General features: G+C 37.1%; 2 protein-coding genes and 1 long non-coding RNA gene across 26 annotated transcripts in view; 2 read left to right on the top strand and 1 right to left on the bottom strand.

Annotated features, from left to right (window-relative positions):
* The window catches only part of LOC145505369 (uncharacterized), a 138,375-nt gene that overhangs the window by 21,412 nt on the left and 99,322 nt on the right, over positions 1-17,641 (top strand). The window lies entirely within an intron of this gene.
* The window catches only part of LOC145504779 (neurotrypsin-like), a 74,674-nt gene continuing 57,660 nt past the window's right edge, over positions 628-17,641 (bottom strand). The window contains 1 exon segment of the mRNA XM_081486090.1: positions 628-2,232. Within this exon segment, the coding sequence (XP_081342216.1) occupies positions 1,763-2,232 (470 nt within the window). The 3' untranslated portion in view covers positions 628-1,762.
* Positions 2,135-7,244, top strand: LOC145505753 (uncharacterized). Its single transcript, XR_014053271.1, has 2 exons — positions 2,135-2,245; positions 3,705-7,244. It is a non-coding gene; the product is annotated as an uncharacterized LOC145505753 (long non-coding RNA).

Below are 17,641 nucleotides of genomic sequence, written 5' to 3'. Positions count from 1 at the left end.
TTTTTTCTTTTGTTTTAGATTAGTTTATTTTCTATTTTTTAACTTTACAATATTGTATTTGTTTTGCCATACATTGACATGAATCCACCATGGGTGTACATGTTTTCCCCTTCCAGAACCCCCCTTCCACCTCTCTCCCCATCCCATCCCTCCGGGTCATCCCGGTGCACCAGCCCCGAGCACCCTGTATCATGCATATATATATATATATATATATATTCTATTTGAGATTCTTTTCCATTTTAGATTACCATTACCATACTAATGTTTCTTTGTAAAAGTGAAGTAGTATAACTTGAACTTTCAAAAAATGAATAAACTTGTACTGCCGAAGTATATCATAAAATGTGAGACAAAGCTACAACACATTAACACCATCTTCACAAAAGAGGTAAATCATTAAGATCACAGATAATTTTCTTATCTACATGAAAACACATACCACAGACAAAGCATTTGAAAGAAACTGAGTTAGAAGCCCTAGGTTGAAAGTTTGTAAGGGAACTTCATTCTAGAGTTATAGGTCCTGGACATACTTTATGGGAGAAGCATGTGTGATGTGAGGCAAGCAAATCAGTAAAACTGTCTTGGCTTCAATTTGCTTCCCTGTAAATTAGGAACAAAGATAATGAAACTACCAGTTTTGTTTGAGGATAAATCAACTGAAGTGAGTGTGCCTGGTAGATAATAAAGGGTTCACATAATGTACTTATATGAATCAGATCTACAGAGCAACAGCTTTGGAAATTGACCATATGCTTTTCAGTTGATACTTGAAAGAGATGTGTACTCTTGTTTCAAATGGTTCCTCAAGTCTTGGTATAAAAAATGAAAATGTTTTCTTTATATTCAATAAAAAATGTGATCCATAGTGATATTTAAGAAAAAGAGAGCAAATTAAGAGTAATTTCAAAATTTGTGCTCTATCTTCTCTATTAAAAAGAGAATCAGAGATAGATTGTAAAATATTCTTTCCTCCTTTTGTCAGTGACACTCATTTTGCTTTTGATAAATCCATAGTACAGGGAAAAATTAGCTATTATTCCCTCATTCAACTCCCTCTTCACTATGTATTTACCCAATATTTCTATCCAATGTTTGCTTTACCATAGGGTAAGTAAAAATGGAAAAAAAAATGAGATTAAAATCCTATGGAAAAGCCAATTTCATCAAAGTAACATATATGAGAAATCTGAAAAAGCAGCAGTAAGACTCTGGAGAAAAACTTCTTACTCTACAATTATCAAACTGTGGATTTAAGGTTCTTTTCATTGCCTATTCTGAACCTATGAATACTGAAACCTTGGCAGTGTACATTAAAATATCAGTATGCCTACAATAATGCCTAGCCAAAATTAAAAAAAAAACAAACAAACCGACAAGTATTAGTTCCTGGATCTCTCTCTCTCTCTTTTTAAATGATCTACAAAATTTCTTACTTTTATTTCACACTTTACAACAGGTATAGCCCTCTGAATGCATATAAACAATCGCTTTCTTGGCACCATGAACAGCCTAAGTCACTCTCCTCTTCAACAAACTCCTCATGACATTTTTCACCTCTGTGTTTCTCACTGTGTAAATGATAGGATTTCACATGGGAGTGAGGATTGCAAAGAACATAGCCACGAATTTGTCCACAGGGTAGGTGACCACAGGACGCATATAGGTGAATATACAGGGACCAAAAAAGGCACCACTACTGTGAAATGGGAGCCACGTGTAGAGAGGGCTTTGTGTCATGCTTCAGAGCCATGGGATTTCAGAGAGTGCAGGATAACTGTGTAGGAGATGAAGAGCATGATAAAAAAAAAACTAAACACATTTCTGCAGTGTTACCTGCCACCATGATGCCAAGCTTGTAGGTGTCACTGCAGGCGAGTTCCAGCAGTGAGAAGAAATTACACATGAAGTGATCAATGATGTCAGGACCACAGAAGGTCGAGTTGACGAAGAAAATAATCTGCACGGTGGCATGTAGGACCCCCTCAATCCAGGCCACCACCACCAGGAGCTGGCAGAGCCCCTGTCGCATGATGGTCGTGTAGCTCAGAGGCTTGCAGATGGCCACGTAGCGGTCATAGGACATGGAAATGAGAAGGATGATCTCTGAACCTCCCACTGTGTGTTCCAGAAAGATCTGAATCAGGCAGCCACTCCAGGAGATGGTTCTCCTCTGGTACAGCAGGTCAGTGATCAGTTTGGAGGTGGTGACAGAGGTGAAGATGCCATCTAAGAAGGACAAGTGAGTGAGAAAGAAGTACATGGGAACAGAAAGCGTGGGGCTGAGAGAGATGGTGATGACAATGAGCAGGTTGGCCAACACAGTAAACAGGAAAATGAGCAAAAAGACAATGAAGAGAATTTTCTGCAAGTGTGGATTCTGTGTGAGTCCCAAGAGAACAAATTCAGTCACGTTATTGGGAGGTGTGAGGACATCCATTTAGGAAGTAATACCTTCCTACGTCCTGAATTATCTACAAATAAGTAAAAAAAAAAAAAAAACACACACAAAAAAACCCCCAAAAAACGATACTGATTAACCATGAAAGAAATTTGATCTGAATTTCTTACAACAAAGGAAGAATGATTATTTTACTATGAACCATCTCCTTGTCACTTTTGTCTCAGTTCTTGTTTCAAGCCTTTTTAAAATTTTTCCAAGATGATTTCCATTTCTACAGACCCCTAGCACCTGTCACCTGTTAAACACCTTTAGAGCAATGTCTGGTGTGTAATTTATTGAGAAATCAGTGTTCTGTCTACGTAAGAGCTGGATTCTTCTCTTAGTTCAGCTCAAAGTGATTCTGCAAAGTCATCTCAGTGCCTCATGAGCCCTTCGCTCTGTCCATCAGCTTACAAACTATAATTTTCAGATGTATCTTGTAAGTTGAGAATTGCTACACACAGGTAGGAGTTATTTTCTATTCCATGTGAATTTACATTTGAACCCTCAGCTCTAACTGTGGAAAGAAATATAACATCGACAAGTATCTATCACAAGCATTGAATATAAGGAAATATGTATTGCACTGATGACACACTACAATTGGAACCATCCAGAACACTAAAGTTTTTCAGCTCTGTTTCCACTCTTAGCATGGGTGCCTGCATACTAAGTCACTTCAGTCGTGTCTAACTCTTTGTGACTGTATGGACTATAGCTTGCCAGGCTCCTCTGTCCATGGGATTCTCCAGACAAGAATACTAGAGTGAGTTGACATGCCCTTCTCCAGGAGATCTTCCCAACCCAGGGACTGAACCCACATCTCTTATGTGTCCTGAATTGGCAGGCGGGTTCTTTATCACTAGCACCACTTGGGGCTCTTACCATAGAATCTGCCACTATGGCTTCAGTGCCTGAAACCTATTAGGTGATGAGCAAATGTTTGATAAATTTCCATTCACCATGTGCAAATAGGGCTTCCTTGGTGGCTCAGCTGGTAAAGAATCTGCATGAAATGCAGAAGAACTGGGTTCAATCCCTGGGTCAGGAGGATCCCCTAGAGGAGAAAATGGCAACCCCTCTAGCATTCTTGCCTGGAGAATTCCATGGACAGAAGAGCGTGGCAGTCTATAGTCATGGGATTGCAAAGAGTGGGACACGACTGATAGACTAACATGGATAGGTAAATCATGACTGCGTCCCCTGACCATAAACCTAGAAGGATTTCAAGTGCTCTTTTTTTTTTTTCCTGCTGAAGAGTGAAAAAGTTGGCTTAAAGCTCAACATTCAGAAAGCTAAGATCATGGCATCCGGTTCCATCACTTCATGGCAAATAGATGGGGAAACAGTGGAAACAGTGGCTGACTTTATTTTGGGGGGCTCCAAAATCACTGCAGATTGTGACTGAAGCCATGAAATTAAAAGATGCTTATGCCTTGGAAGGAAAGGTATGACCAACCTAGACAGTATATTAAAAAGCAGAGACATTACTTTGCCAACAAAGGTCCATCTAGTCAAGGCTATGTTTTTTCCAGTAGTCATATATGGATGTGAGAACTGGACTACAAAGAAAGCTGAGTGCCGAAGAATTGATGCTTTTGACCTGTGGTGTTGGAGAAGACTCTTGAGAGTCCCTTGGACTGCAAGGAGATCCAACCAGTCCATCCTGAAGGAAATCAGTCCTGGGTGTTCATTGGAACGACTGATGCTGAAGCTGAAGCTCCAATACTTTGGCCACCTGATGTGAAGAGCTGACTCATTTGAAAAGACCCTGATGATGGGAAAAATTGAGGACAGGAGTAGAAGGGGACGACAGAGGATGAGTTGGTTGGACGGCATCACCGACTCAATGGACATGAGTTTGGGGAAACTCCGGGAGTTGGTGATGGACAAGGAGGCCCTGTGTGCCGCAGTTCATGAGGTTGCAAAAAGTCAGACACGATTGAGCAACTGAACTGAACTGAACTGATGAGAAACAGAAATAAACATTTGAAAGGAAGGTGAACTCCTAAAATTTAGTTTCTGATACACTGTATCATGTTAATATGAATATTTTTAATTGCCTATAGGAAATAGTATTTTCTGGATTAATTTATTTTTAAGATAGTGTGTTCATTATTTGATACTTCTATTTTTTCAAAATTCTATTATGATATGATTTAATATAGTCATTTTCAGTACATTTACAGCTTTTATAGACTTGGGTATAGAAGCTCTTGCATGGGTGTTCAGTACACAAGGATCTTTCAAGCAAAGGAAATCCTTATTTTCAAAGTTCTAAAAAAAATAATATGGAATAATAAGTATGGAAGAGAAAGAAATAATAGATTGCTAGGTAAGATAGATAAAGAACTACACATATATCGTTGTATACAGAGACTAACACAAACATATAAAGTATTTACTTAAGAAGTGGAAAAAAAAAGTGAAAGTGAAAGTTGCTCAGTGATGTCCGACTCTTTGCGACCCCATGGACTATACAGTTCATTGAATTCGCTAGGCCAGAATACTGGAGTGGGTAGCCTTTCCCTTTTCCAGGGAATCTTCCCAACCCTGGGATTGAACCCAGGTCTCCTGCATTGCAGGTGGATTCTTTACCATCTGAGCCACAAGGGAAGCCCAAGAATACTGGAGTGGGTAACATATCTCTTCTCCAGCGGACCTTCCTGACCCAGGAATCCAACCGTGGTCTCCTGCATTCCAGGCAGATTCTTTACCAACTGAGATATCAGGGAGTACCTATTATAAGCTCACACGTTCAATAAATATTTCTTGGACCAAAACTGTGTATATAAACATATATTTTTCCACACAATGTCACGAGGTGTTTCCCTGCTAATTACACTTACTATCTGACATTTCAGTACCAAATAGCAGCAGTTCATACATCCATGATATGCATAACCTTCTCACTCCTTTATGTTTCTGCTATATGATTCCTATGCCTCCTCCCATCTTACTATAGGATCAGTCATCCATCCTTCCTGGTTACAGGCTACTGGATGACTAATGGGATGGGAAACTTGCCAGAAATTTTGCAAAGAAAAGACAAGAGAAAACATAAATGTAATGAAATATATTCTGTGAAAAATATATTGTTTTCCAAAAACAAGTGGATGAATATCTTCATGTTTTAGTTCTCCAAGATGAAGATTTTATACCTGAGTGGAAACAAAGTGCAATGGCCTCATTTTATTTCCTTATTCTAAAGTGAGACCCCACAACAGAGCAAAAAAAGTTGTCAAGAAGTAAGAGTTAGATCTTATTAATAAGGTTTAGAAATAATGATGAAGAAATAAATTTTTCACTTTTAATTTGTTCAACAATACTCTTTCTAGGAAGACACGCTAATGGAAAATATTTTTTAACAGAGAAAAATTGTTATTTACAGTTATATTCTACACAATTTTTCAGAGCTATGGGAAACTTGAGAATGAAATAGAATGTTCAACAGTGGAGAAATGGATAATTAAAACATAATGTGTCTCTTTGAGTAATATGTAGTTTTTAAAAGATGTTTTTAAAACTTGTGCAGTGTCATTGAAACATATGTGAGTTGTAACATAAATGGAGAAAAATTTTGATGCAAATTTGAATTGCATAATTATTCTAATTTAATGCTAACTTTATTATTATTCTAATGTAAATATGTCATAAGAAATAAGGACTCAAAATATTTTTACTTATAAATTGATAGTATTATTTGAGTCTATCTTTCTTGATGTTTTGTAAGCTGAAAAAGCAATTTAAATGTCATATCATTGTGGATGAGTGGTGATTATATGATTTTAAGGTTAATTTAAACCTGAGAGTCTCTAATTATGAGATTTCTTGTGGGGGGGGGAGGGAAACTTACCTATGAACTTGCCTGACATAGGTTCATGGCCAGGGCCCCAAGCAGTTGTTAGTACACCAAGAAAGAAGCAAAATAGTAAGATTTCAAAATTCCAACTAGCTCAACTACAATAAGTAGCTTTGTTGACTTAAAAATGGTGCCTTTGGATAGCCTTAAAAGTACTACCACATGTCCTGTATACAGGTGAATTATATAAAGTTTCTCAGCTACGACTAACAGGACCTCAGAGGTATTGCATCATCATTAGTAGATCTTGCCAATAACCCAATTATTTCATATAAGTTAACTGAACAGTAGAGAACTTGTATGTCTCTTATCTTTAATTTTTCACTTCTACATAAAGTCTCTATGTAGACAAAACACTAAGACTAGAGAAAATAAAAAGTTGACCACTTGTGAAATTTGGTATTGGAAAACAGTTGAGTTTATTATGAAGCCTTAATATTTAATATTATATAAAATAAGCATTCAGGTAGAAAATCATCTGATTTTTAATTTTTATTATAATAATTTGTATTGATTGATCTACGCTTATGCAAATCATAATTTTTAAATATTGTTTTCAGACGTACACTAATTGATAATTATGAATCCTATTGTACTACTGGAACTTCACACCAGGTGAAGTTTTCACACCAGTACTTCTCAAAATAGTTGTTTTTTTGACAATTCTGGAATTAGATTAACAAGATATTAATGAAAATAGTTCCCTTATTCAATTATATTTAAAGATGATTAAAGCATCTATTTCACTCATTTAAATTTAATTTATAAATCCATATGGTATAGAGAAATAAGCAATGATATTTACAATTCATAGCAAAGAAATATAAGACAAAGAATAAGAATGCCATTTGCCAAGGGGAATTTAGAAACCAGAGCACTAAATCCTGGATCAGAATCCTTATATTAAATTATTGTTAAGTAAGCAAGAAAGAAAAACACCAATACAGTATACTAATGCATATATATGGAATTTGAAAGATGGTAACGATAACCCTATATGCGAGACAGAATAAGAGACACAGATGCATAGAACAGTCTTATGGACTCTGAGGGAGAAGGTGAGGGTGGGACGTTCTGGGACAATAGTTTTGAAACATGTATGTTATCATATGTGAAACAGAACACCACTCCAGGTTCGATGCATGAGACAAATGCTCAGGGCTGGTGCAATGGGATGACCCAGAGGGATGGGATGGGGAGGGAGGTGGGAGAGGGGTTTAGGATGGGGAACATATGTAAACCCATGGCTGATTCATGTCAATGTATGGCAAAAACCACTACAATATTGTAAAGTAATTAGCCCCCAACTAAAATAAATAAATTTATTAAAAAAAAATAAAGAAAAAAAAAATTATTGTTTTATAACTAAAGCAGAATGAAATGTTTGATATCACCAACTGTAAGCCCATTACAAACATCCATGAACAGAAACATCGATGTATGAAATTATTTTGTAAATATATTTAAATCAATTAAACTCAGAAATATTCTTATGTAGAAAAATACTTACAATTTTCAAATATAATTGCATTAATAAGAAGAAAATAATTTGTACATAATTCTCATTGGCTCCAGAGAATGTGTCACTGTGAGCAACATGTGTTATGAAAAAAAAGAGTTTAATAAAACTGAAACCCCATGACCAAACCTAGTTTGAAAGGACACTCCAATATTATAGTGCTATAATAATATTTGTGATAGCAGATGTAAAAGCCTGAATGCAGATTTTAAACTATCTAAAGAACTCTGTGTGATAAGGATTTTGCTGAAGTGTCATCATTAAAATATCTTGAACTTGTCTTTCAACTCGGGTATGAAAAGCAGAGTCAGATCAGAGAATTAGCATGTATGGGCAAAATCATCACTCCTACAGCTCATAAAAGTTTGAAATCCGTTCAGAATGATCCATTGAGTGGTCATCCAGCCTCTACTTAAATAGCTATGGTTCTGGTTAGAGAGATTGCTTTAGAACCCCTACACCTGTCTAGTCTAGCTCCTCAAACCCTAGAGTAGCATAAAAAGGAGAGAGTGTAGTTAGCTCTAAATCAGTGAAGGTTTTTGTGTAAAGAATTATTCAAAAGTGGATTCCTGGAGTTATACCAGGAAATCCTACTGCTATTATGCTCAGTTCCACAATCATGTTTGTCTCTTTGCAACCCCATGGACTGTAGCCCAGCAGGTTCCTCTGTCTTTGGGATTCTCCAGGCAAGAATACTGGAGCGAGTTGCCATTTCCTGCTCCAGGGGATCTTCTCAACTCAGCGATCAAAACTGTATCTCCCACATTGACAGGCAGATTCTTTACACTGAGCCACCTGGGTAGCCCATTTTGAAGAACAGTTGATCAATAATATTGTGATAGTTCCAGGTGTACAGCAAAGTGATTCAATTATACATATACATGTATCTATTATTTGTTCAGATTCTTTATCAATTTAGGTTGTTACCTTACAGTGACCAGTGTTCCCTTTGCTGTACAGTAGGTCTTGGTTGGTTATTTGTGTGGAAGTGTTGACTGAAGCTTATTTAGTGCTCTGCCTGAGAACTATGCTATTGTAAAAAAGATATGCAATACTTCTTTTGACTCAACTGAAAAGAAACAGTTTGAAACTATAAAAAGATTTGCTGTTGTTTTTATTCAGTCACTAACTAGTATCTGACTCTTTGTGACCCCATGGACTGCAGCAAGCCAGGCCTTCCTGTCCTTCACTATCTCCTGGAGTTTGCTCAAACTCACTGAGTCAGTGATGCTGTCTAACCACCTCATCCTCCTCTGCCCCTTTCTCCCCTTGGCTTCAATCTTTCCCAGTGTCAGGGTCTTTTCCAATGAGTTGGCTTTTCACACCAGGTGGCCAAAGTATTGGAGCTTCGACCCCATTCACAAGCAGTCAGTTAGTTTAAAGACTTACTGAGTATGGTCCTGCCCAACAGAGCAATATCCAGTTTCCCCACAGCCAGTCCCTCCCATAAGGAAGCCTGAATAATCCTCTTATGATCATCCATCCAAGGTCAGACAGAAGAAATAAAAACTGTAATTTCACAGCCTCCAGAACAAAAACCACAATCACAGAAAGTTAACCAAAATGATCATATGGATCACAGCCTTGTGCAACTCAGTGAAGCTATGAGCCATGCCATGCAGGGCTACCAAAGATGGACAGGTCATGGTGGAGAGTTCTGACAAAACGTGGTCCACTGGAGAAGGGATAGCAAAGAACTTCAGTATTCTTGCTTGAGAACCCCGTGAACAGTATTAAAAGAGTTGTAGTTGCTCAGTCACTAAGTCATGTCCGACTCTGTGACACCATGGATTGCAGTATGTAGGGCTTCCCTGACCTTCACTGTCTCCTGGAGTTTGATCAAACGCATCTCCATTGAGCTGACCATGCCATCCAACCATCTTATTCTCTGTCACACCCTTTTCTTCCTACCCTTAATCTTCCCCAGCATCAAGGTCTTTTCCAATGAACTGACTCTTCACATCAAGTGGCAAAAGTACTGGAGCTTCAGCTGCAGCATCAGTGCTTCCAATGAATATTCAGGGTTGATTTCTTTTAGCATTGACTTGTTTGTTCTCCTTGCTGTCCAAGGGGAACTTGAGAGTGTTATCCAGCACCGAAAACTGAAAGCATCAATTCTTTCATGCTCAGCCTTCTTTATGGCCCACCTGGCTCAGATAGTAAAGAATCTGCCTGAAATTCGGGAGACACGGGTTCAATCCATGGGCCAGGAAGATCCCCTGGAGAAGACAATGACTACCCACTCTAATATTCCCAAGGACAAAGGAGCCGGGTGGACTACACTCCATGGGGTTGCAAAGACTGGGACATGACTGAGTGAATAACACTTACTTTCTTATTAATAATGTAGAATGACTTTACAAAAACATTGTGGGTGTCCCCCACTTTCTGAAAGTTTACCTTAGCCACCTGACATTTATGAATACAAACACTGGTAATTGTTTCACTTATGAAAAAAATAAATCGAAAAGGGACTTTGTTTTCCCCCCAAAAAGAAATCTATCTTACTAAGATTCGTTAGTTTTTTAAACATTTTTTTAAATTTTCTTTTATTGAAAATTAGTTAATTTGCAATGCAGTGTTAGTGTTCAGATGCACAGCAAAGTGATTTGATTATGTGTGTGTGTGTGTGTGTGTGTGTGTGTGTGTATGCATATATTCTACTGTGGCTCATGAGGAGATCATGAACTCCTTATTGCCAAATTCAGACTTAAAGTGAAGAAAGTAGGGAAAACCACTAGATCATTCAGGTATGACCTAAATCAAATCTCTTATGATTACACAGTGGAAATGAGAAATAGATTTAAGGGACTAGATCTGATATACAGAATGCCTGATGAACTATGGATGAAAGCTCGTGACATTATACAGGAAACAGGGATCAAGACCATCCCCAAGAAAAAGAAATGCAAAAAAAGCAAAATGGCTGTCTGAGGAGGCCTTACAAATAGCTATGAAAAGAAGAGAAGCAACAAACAAAAGAGAAAAGGAAAGATATACCCATTTGAATGCAGAGCTCCAAAGAATAGCAAAGAGAGATAAGAAAACCATCCTCAGAGATCAGTGCAAAGAAATAGAGGAAAATAATATAATGGGAAAGACTAGAGATCTATTCAAAAAATTAGAGATACCAAGGGAACATTTCATGCAAAGATGGGATCAATATAGTACAGAAATAGTATGGATCTAACAGAAACAGAAGATATTAAGAAGAGGTGGCAAGAACACACAGCGTTCAGTTCAGTTCAGTCACTCAGCCATGTCTGACTCTTTGCGACCCCATGAAACACAGCACGCCAGGCCTCCCGGTCCATCACCAACTCCCGGAGTCTATCCAAACCCATGTCCATCGAGTCTGTGATGCCATCCAACCATCTCATCCTCTATCGTCCCCTTCTCCTCCTGCCGCCAATCCTTCCTTCCCAGCTAATGAGAAAATTTAAAGCAGAGATGGGGCATTTTAAAGTGCCTCAAATCAGGTACATATACTTGATGAAGTAGTCCATACCAATTGGAATTAAGAGCCAATAGCAATTTAAATTAAAAAAAAAGATGAAGAGCAAAGTCACATTCAGAGATAGCCTCTAAACTCATGAAAATTAAAACTGATCAAACCTATGTAATTATCAATTCAGATTAAATATATTTTATGACAAACATAGCTTGAAATCCTTAGATATCAAACAGATGGCACGTTCCATTTGTAAGGCTTCATAAGTCACGTGCTGCCAAAATAGAGATTGTGTATGTTTCACACCTAGAAAAGACATAGCATATAGCTGATTTACAAGGAAAAATAGTCTACAAGTTTCCATAAATGAAGAAAGTATCATGTTATGACTTTGATCTAGATTGTATATGGTAGATAACAAAAACAAACAAAAAGGGCCAGTGTAACAAAATATGAAGGAATATTTAAAGGATGTTAAAGCCATTTGACAATGAATTTATACAGTACCTGAGAAATAAAAAAAAATGGCATATGGGAAAAAAAAACCATTAATTCTTCTAGATTCATTGAAGCTGCTGAAATGGAAATAGACTTCTGATTGAATATCCCTTTCTGATTAAAAGGGAGGTGGTTTAAAGGCCAAGCAGTTTAATTAAAAATGGTACTAGATTGAAAGTCAAGAGAGCTGGCTATAATCACAGCTCAGTCTTAAAATACATGACCTGAAGAAAGGTACTTTCTCTAGGTCTTGGTTTACTCAAGAGAAAATGAAGAAAATAATATCTACACTAAAGGTCTGCAATGAAGATTGAATCAGGTAGAATATGTTGAAGTTGCTAGCCGAGGACAGTTTCTGAAAAGTGTTTCAAAAATTCCCTTTCCTTGTCCTTGGTGGTTTAGTGCTATGCACAATGGGGTGTAATACAATTAATTTTTAAAGGTATTATATATTGGACAGGCTGAGTTGGCGAGTATGCTATGACCTCCCAACAGCACTGGGAAAACGGAGATGGTGGGAGGATTGTAAATTTGACTGTTGAGGAGCAGTGGTAACCAGTTGCTAATGCTAATTGTAGAAAGGTTGTGATGAATGCAGACTTCATTCAGGTGAATGTTTATACATAAGGGAGTCTCATCAAGTGAACTGGGCAGGGTAGACAGGGATTCCAAGCAATAATCAAGGTCACGACTATTAAGAGTATGGTTCCGGGTAATCAGTGTATTCAGAAGAGAAATGAGCCAGTGGTTGAGAAACTGGTGAAAATACTGTGCAGGATTGTGAGAGTTGGGCAGACCGTCACCAGAGGGTTTCTTTACCAGAAGGACAGAGGCATGTCAAACTCAAATTTAGAATTATTGAGGGAATACCCTGGCAGTTCAGTGGTTAAAACTCCATGCTTCCAACGCAGGGGGTACAAGTTTGATCCCTGGTCAGGGAGCTAAGATCCTACATGCTGAGTGGCTGCCAAAAAAAAATAATAATAATAATAATAATAAATTTAGAATTATTGGAATGAAGCATTTGTGTATTTGTAATTTTGATAGATTTTGCCAGTTTTACCTCCTTAGATATTTCATGTATTCACACATCTATCCACAATGTATGAAACTACCTCTATGCCCTAGATTTACAAATCAAAACAATGTGTTCTTAAACTTTATTTTCACTGATGTGATAGTGAAAACTCATATGTTTTCGTAGGCTTTATATCTGACTAAAGGTGTAATAGGTTGGATCTTAGTTTCTCCTACTTCTAACATTTTATTGGAACATACCTAAAAATTGTTGACAAATAATAAGTTCAGGGTCACTTTGGAAGAACAAGTGTACAAGAAAAGAAAGTGTGGAAACCTGTTTTAAAAACCCATTTACACAATTTCTTTGTGGTGGACCTTTGGTAATTTATTTAGTTTCTGTGAGCTTTAGTTTTCTCTTCTGTAAATAGAATTACTGAATTGTGAAATTTACTGAAAATCTTATGAAGCACCTGCCATTTAGTATGCATATAAGACTTCATTTAGAAACAATTTAAACTCTTTATTTAGTACTAAATTATGATTGGGTAAATATGTATGTTTCATGCTTAAGTGATTTTTATCCCATTTGTATGTTCTTTAGGAGTTTAGACACCCAAATGCATTAATATAGAACAGGTTATGTCCTGTACATTCTAGGTAAGCAATGTGATGTGTATTTACTGAAAATGCATAGTTCAGTAAGTAAGTTAGAATGCTGTATCCTGTCAGTAACTTTGGTTTCTTTAGGGTTTCATAACAAGTCCCAATTCCAACTTCTTTCAGAATAACTTTGTCTAAAGGTTTTGGAAATGCTGTGTGGAAATAGAATTTCTAGCGCTGAGTTGTGTGTCCTGTGTGTCATGTGCTAAGTTTTGTCCAACTGTTTGCGGCTGCATGGAGTGCTGAGTTTTACATGATCTCAATCCTTCCTCCTCAAATCTAGTGTGTTGTTTTATTTAAGATTGATGAAACATATCTCATTCCTGTCATCTATTATTCCCATTATGTAAGATAATTGAAATTTCACTTTTGTTTTCCCTCCTCTATCTTGGGAAAATTGTACATTTCTAACTTGCTGGGAGCTTTAGCCTAATCCTTGAGGTCAAGGTAGAGAAAAATATCAGTACATTCCAATTTAATCTTATGCCTGGTCTTCTGCGAAGTCTACTTAATCTCCTTGTACCCATTGAGTCTGTTTTTAGTCTCTTTCACTACACTTCATAGTACTTACCACAATTGGTAATTCTATATTTATGTATGTGTTAACTTCTGAAAGATTTGCCTTCTTACAACTAGAATACAAGTCCCATGTATTTGGAGAACATTCGCTTTATTAACCATTATGCACCAATTCTAAAAACTTGACTCAGCCTATAGTAGTTATTAAAACATATTTATTGAATAAATAAGTACATTCCCATACTGTCAAATACCTTTAAATCTATCTTAGGAATAGATTACTTATCATATTATGAATGATTTAGTTAAAGCCCTTCTACATGTTCCTCTGTTTTTCTCTGTAAAATGCCGTCTTTATAAAACAGCAAATTTTACTGCTTCTCTAGGCTGATATGATCCTCAGAGTTTCATTTTTCCGTTTTAGATAATTTCCACATTAATTAGAAAGCAATGAAACAAAATATTATTATTGTTAGTCTCTAAAGCATGATACCGGAGAAGGCAATGGCACCCCACTCCAGTACTCTTGCCTGGAAAATCCCATGGAGGGAGGAGCCTGGTAGGCTAAGGTCCATGGGGTCGCTAAGAGTTGGACGACTGAGCGACTTCACTTTCACTTTTCCCTTTCATGCACTGGAGAAGGAAACGGCAACCCACTCCAGTATTCTTGCCTGGAGAATCCCAGGGACGGCGGAGCGTGGTGGGCTGCCGTCTATAGGGTCACACAGAGTCGGACACGACTGAAGTGACTTAGCAGCAAAGCATGATACTATAATGCATTTGTTCCTCCACTAAAGCTATTGGTAAAATAAAAGGCAGTGTTTCAGTTTCATAGGTTTCTCTAACTGCCTGGTGAATGCAGTCATTATTTTGGGGGGTACTTTCTGACATATACATGGAGAGTAGAGTATAAGAGCCTGTCTTTAAAAACTCACTGTCCAATAGGATACAAAAATCTTAAGGGGTGTGACAACTGCCCCAAAAGACCAACAGAAAATCCTGAATTCAGTAAAGCTAAATTTATTTGACATATTGCAATAAGGGAAAATAAACTATAACTGTCACACTCTTGGTAACATCTCTGAAGGGGAAAACTGGGGAGGTGGGGAATATTTGCATGATTTTAGAATTTTAAAGAGTAATTTTCAGGTGAATCTTGCAAGAAGGGAAACTAGCTGGGACCGGGCAGAGTTCATGACATAACTGATTTGGATTGGCATGTACAGAGAAGTGAGGGTTTTGAAGTAAGGTATGACAAGTAAGCTTAGTCTCCATAAGTAAGCTGCTCTCATTTGCTCAGTCTTATCTTCCAGAAGTGAGTATTCCCTGGAGCAAAAACCCGATTTTACTTTGCTTGTTCTCAGTATTGTTTAACATAGTCAGAGGAAGTATGCTCAGTCTCTGTGTTGTTTAACACAGGAAGAGAAAATTATTTTGGTATCAGGTTTCAGTCCTTCGTTTTTGTGATTTGTCAGCTTTGGCTGAAGAAGACTATTATCATCTGATCACATGATAAATTTACATATGCATCACTGTTTGAGCTAGCCAACTCATTGGAAAAGACCTTGATGCTGGGAAAGATTGAGTACAGGAGGAGTAGGAGGCCACAGAGGATGAGACAGTTGAATGGCATCACCGATTCAATGGACATGAGTTTGAGTAAACTGGGAGATAGTGAAGAACAGGGAAGCCTGGCATACTATACTGCGGTCCTTTAGGTCACAAAGAGTCGGACACGATTTAGCGGCTGAACAACAGCAACACCGTTTGATGTTATGGTTGCATATAAAGTTTCTGATAATAATCACTGCAGCTGTTTAAGATTTTCTTCTCTATGCGGGGGAGATAATTTATTATATAAATATTGTTTGATGGAATTGCAGCCATGAAACAACATTTAAGACTGAAGATTACACAATTGAGCACTACAACACAGATATATACTAATATGAATTATTATCATCAGAACTATGGTTCACTTCTAAGCCAGAAATAGTCCTCATTTTTGAGAACAGATCAAATCCCACACCCACATTATCTCAAATTATATATGGGTATTTCTTGTATTTGTCCAGTTTTGGCATCAGGGTAAATTGAAATAATAGAATGAGTTGAGAAGTATTCTATCCTCTTCTATTTTTTAGAAGACTTTTTAAGGAATTGGTCATGTTTTCATTAACTGTTTGACCATAAAATTCTTTGGAATTCAGCCTCAAAGCAATCTGTACACTACATTTTTTTTTTAATTGTTCATCAACTCACAAATCTACAAGTGTATCTGAAAAGTTTACCCATAAAACTCTACCTTTCTGTAGCTTCATCATGTACTATGGATATTATCTTAGCACTTTATGGAGCAGTGTCACATACAAAACAGATGCCCTCTTCTTTTTCCTGAATGTAAAGTATTGTTAATTTGTTAACATTGAACTCATGGTGAGCAGCACTGCAAGTCATGCTTGAATGAAGCTTATCTAACACACGTTTTTTCCTAAAAAGCACATCACAGCCTTCTTGTGCCTGTAGACAGCACTTCATTACACTTGAGGCCATTTAAAATAGCAAAATCACCAACAAAAAGCATAAAAACATGAAAAACTTGACACTAAATATGTGTCAGAAAAGAAACTTGTTACGTGTGAGAGCTGACGTGACAGGGCAATGTGTTGCCTGATTTGACCTCAGCTTAGAACATGTATTGGGTGATTCAGATGATTCATTACTTTATATAAGTTTGTAAATGACTGTGAACTTGCCCTGAGTATCCATTTGGGGGGTTACAAACACATTTTGCAAGTAGTCAGATTTACAAATGCAGAATCCATGAGTCATGAGAAGCAATTGTACATTAGTATGCTCAATAGTGTCCTACATTTCTCCAAGGCTCTTTTCATTGTTCCTCATTCTTACTTTTTTTCTGCTCTCAGATTCTATGATTTCTATCCAACTGTCTTCGTGTTTACTGGTTTATTCTTCTCCTAACTCCCATTTCCTGTTGACCCCTGAAGCAAAATTTTTGTTTGGTTATTGGGCTTTTTAAACTCCAGAATTTCCTTTTGGTTCAATTTATAATTTCTATTTTTCATTGATCTTTTATAATACGTGAGACATTATCATCATATCTTCCTTTAATTCTGTAAGTATGACTTCCTTTAGTTCTTTGAATGTATTTGTAATAGCTACTTTAAAGTTTCTGTCCTCAAAGTACAACATTTGGACTCTCTAAAATGCAGTTTCTTTTGCCTGTTCTTTTAAATCCTAAAAATATGCTTTCTTATTTATTTGCCTTTCTCATGGTTATTTTTTTGGTTCCAAACTGGATATTTGATAATATATTATAGCAGCTCTGATACTAACACCCTATTTCTAAGACTATCATTGTTTGCTAGTCTACTTGTTTGTTTGCATTTATTTTCTAGTTAGTTGCTTGCTTTAGTTGAGTGAAATTAGTTTTTCCCCAAATGTGCAACCCTTGATGTTGCGCTCAGAGAGTTCAGGCTTGAGTATGACTCCTCCTACCCCACTGGGTTAAAATGATTTTATCTCTGTCCTCTTTGACTATCTCTTTCTGTGAACTCCTTTTTAAGGTACTGCTTTAGTTGCAGATGAAATATCATCTGCATTGGTATCGGATGCTGCAGTTAGCCTATGCTAATTTCTAGCTGA

The sequence above is a fragment of the Giraffa tippelskirchi genome, chromosome 1 (genome assembly GCF_054371585.1).
Source record: "Giraffa tippelskirchi isolate mGirTip1 chromosome 1, T2T-mGirTip1v1.2.pri, whole genome shotgun sequence".
In the NCBI taxonomy this organism is placed as follows: Eukaryota; Metazoa; Chordata; class Mammalia; order Artiodactyla; family Giraffidae; genus Giraffa; species Giraffa tippelskirchi.
This window is presented reverse-complemented; position numbering and strand designations above follow the sequence as displayed.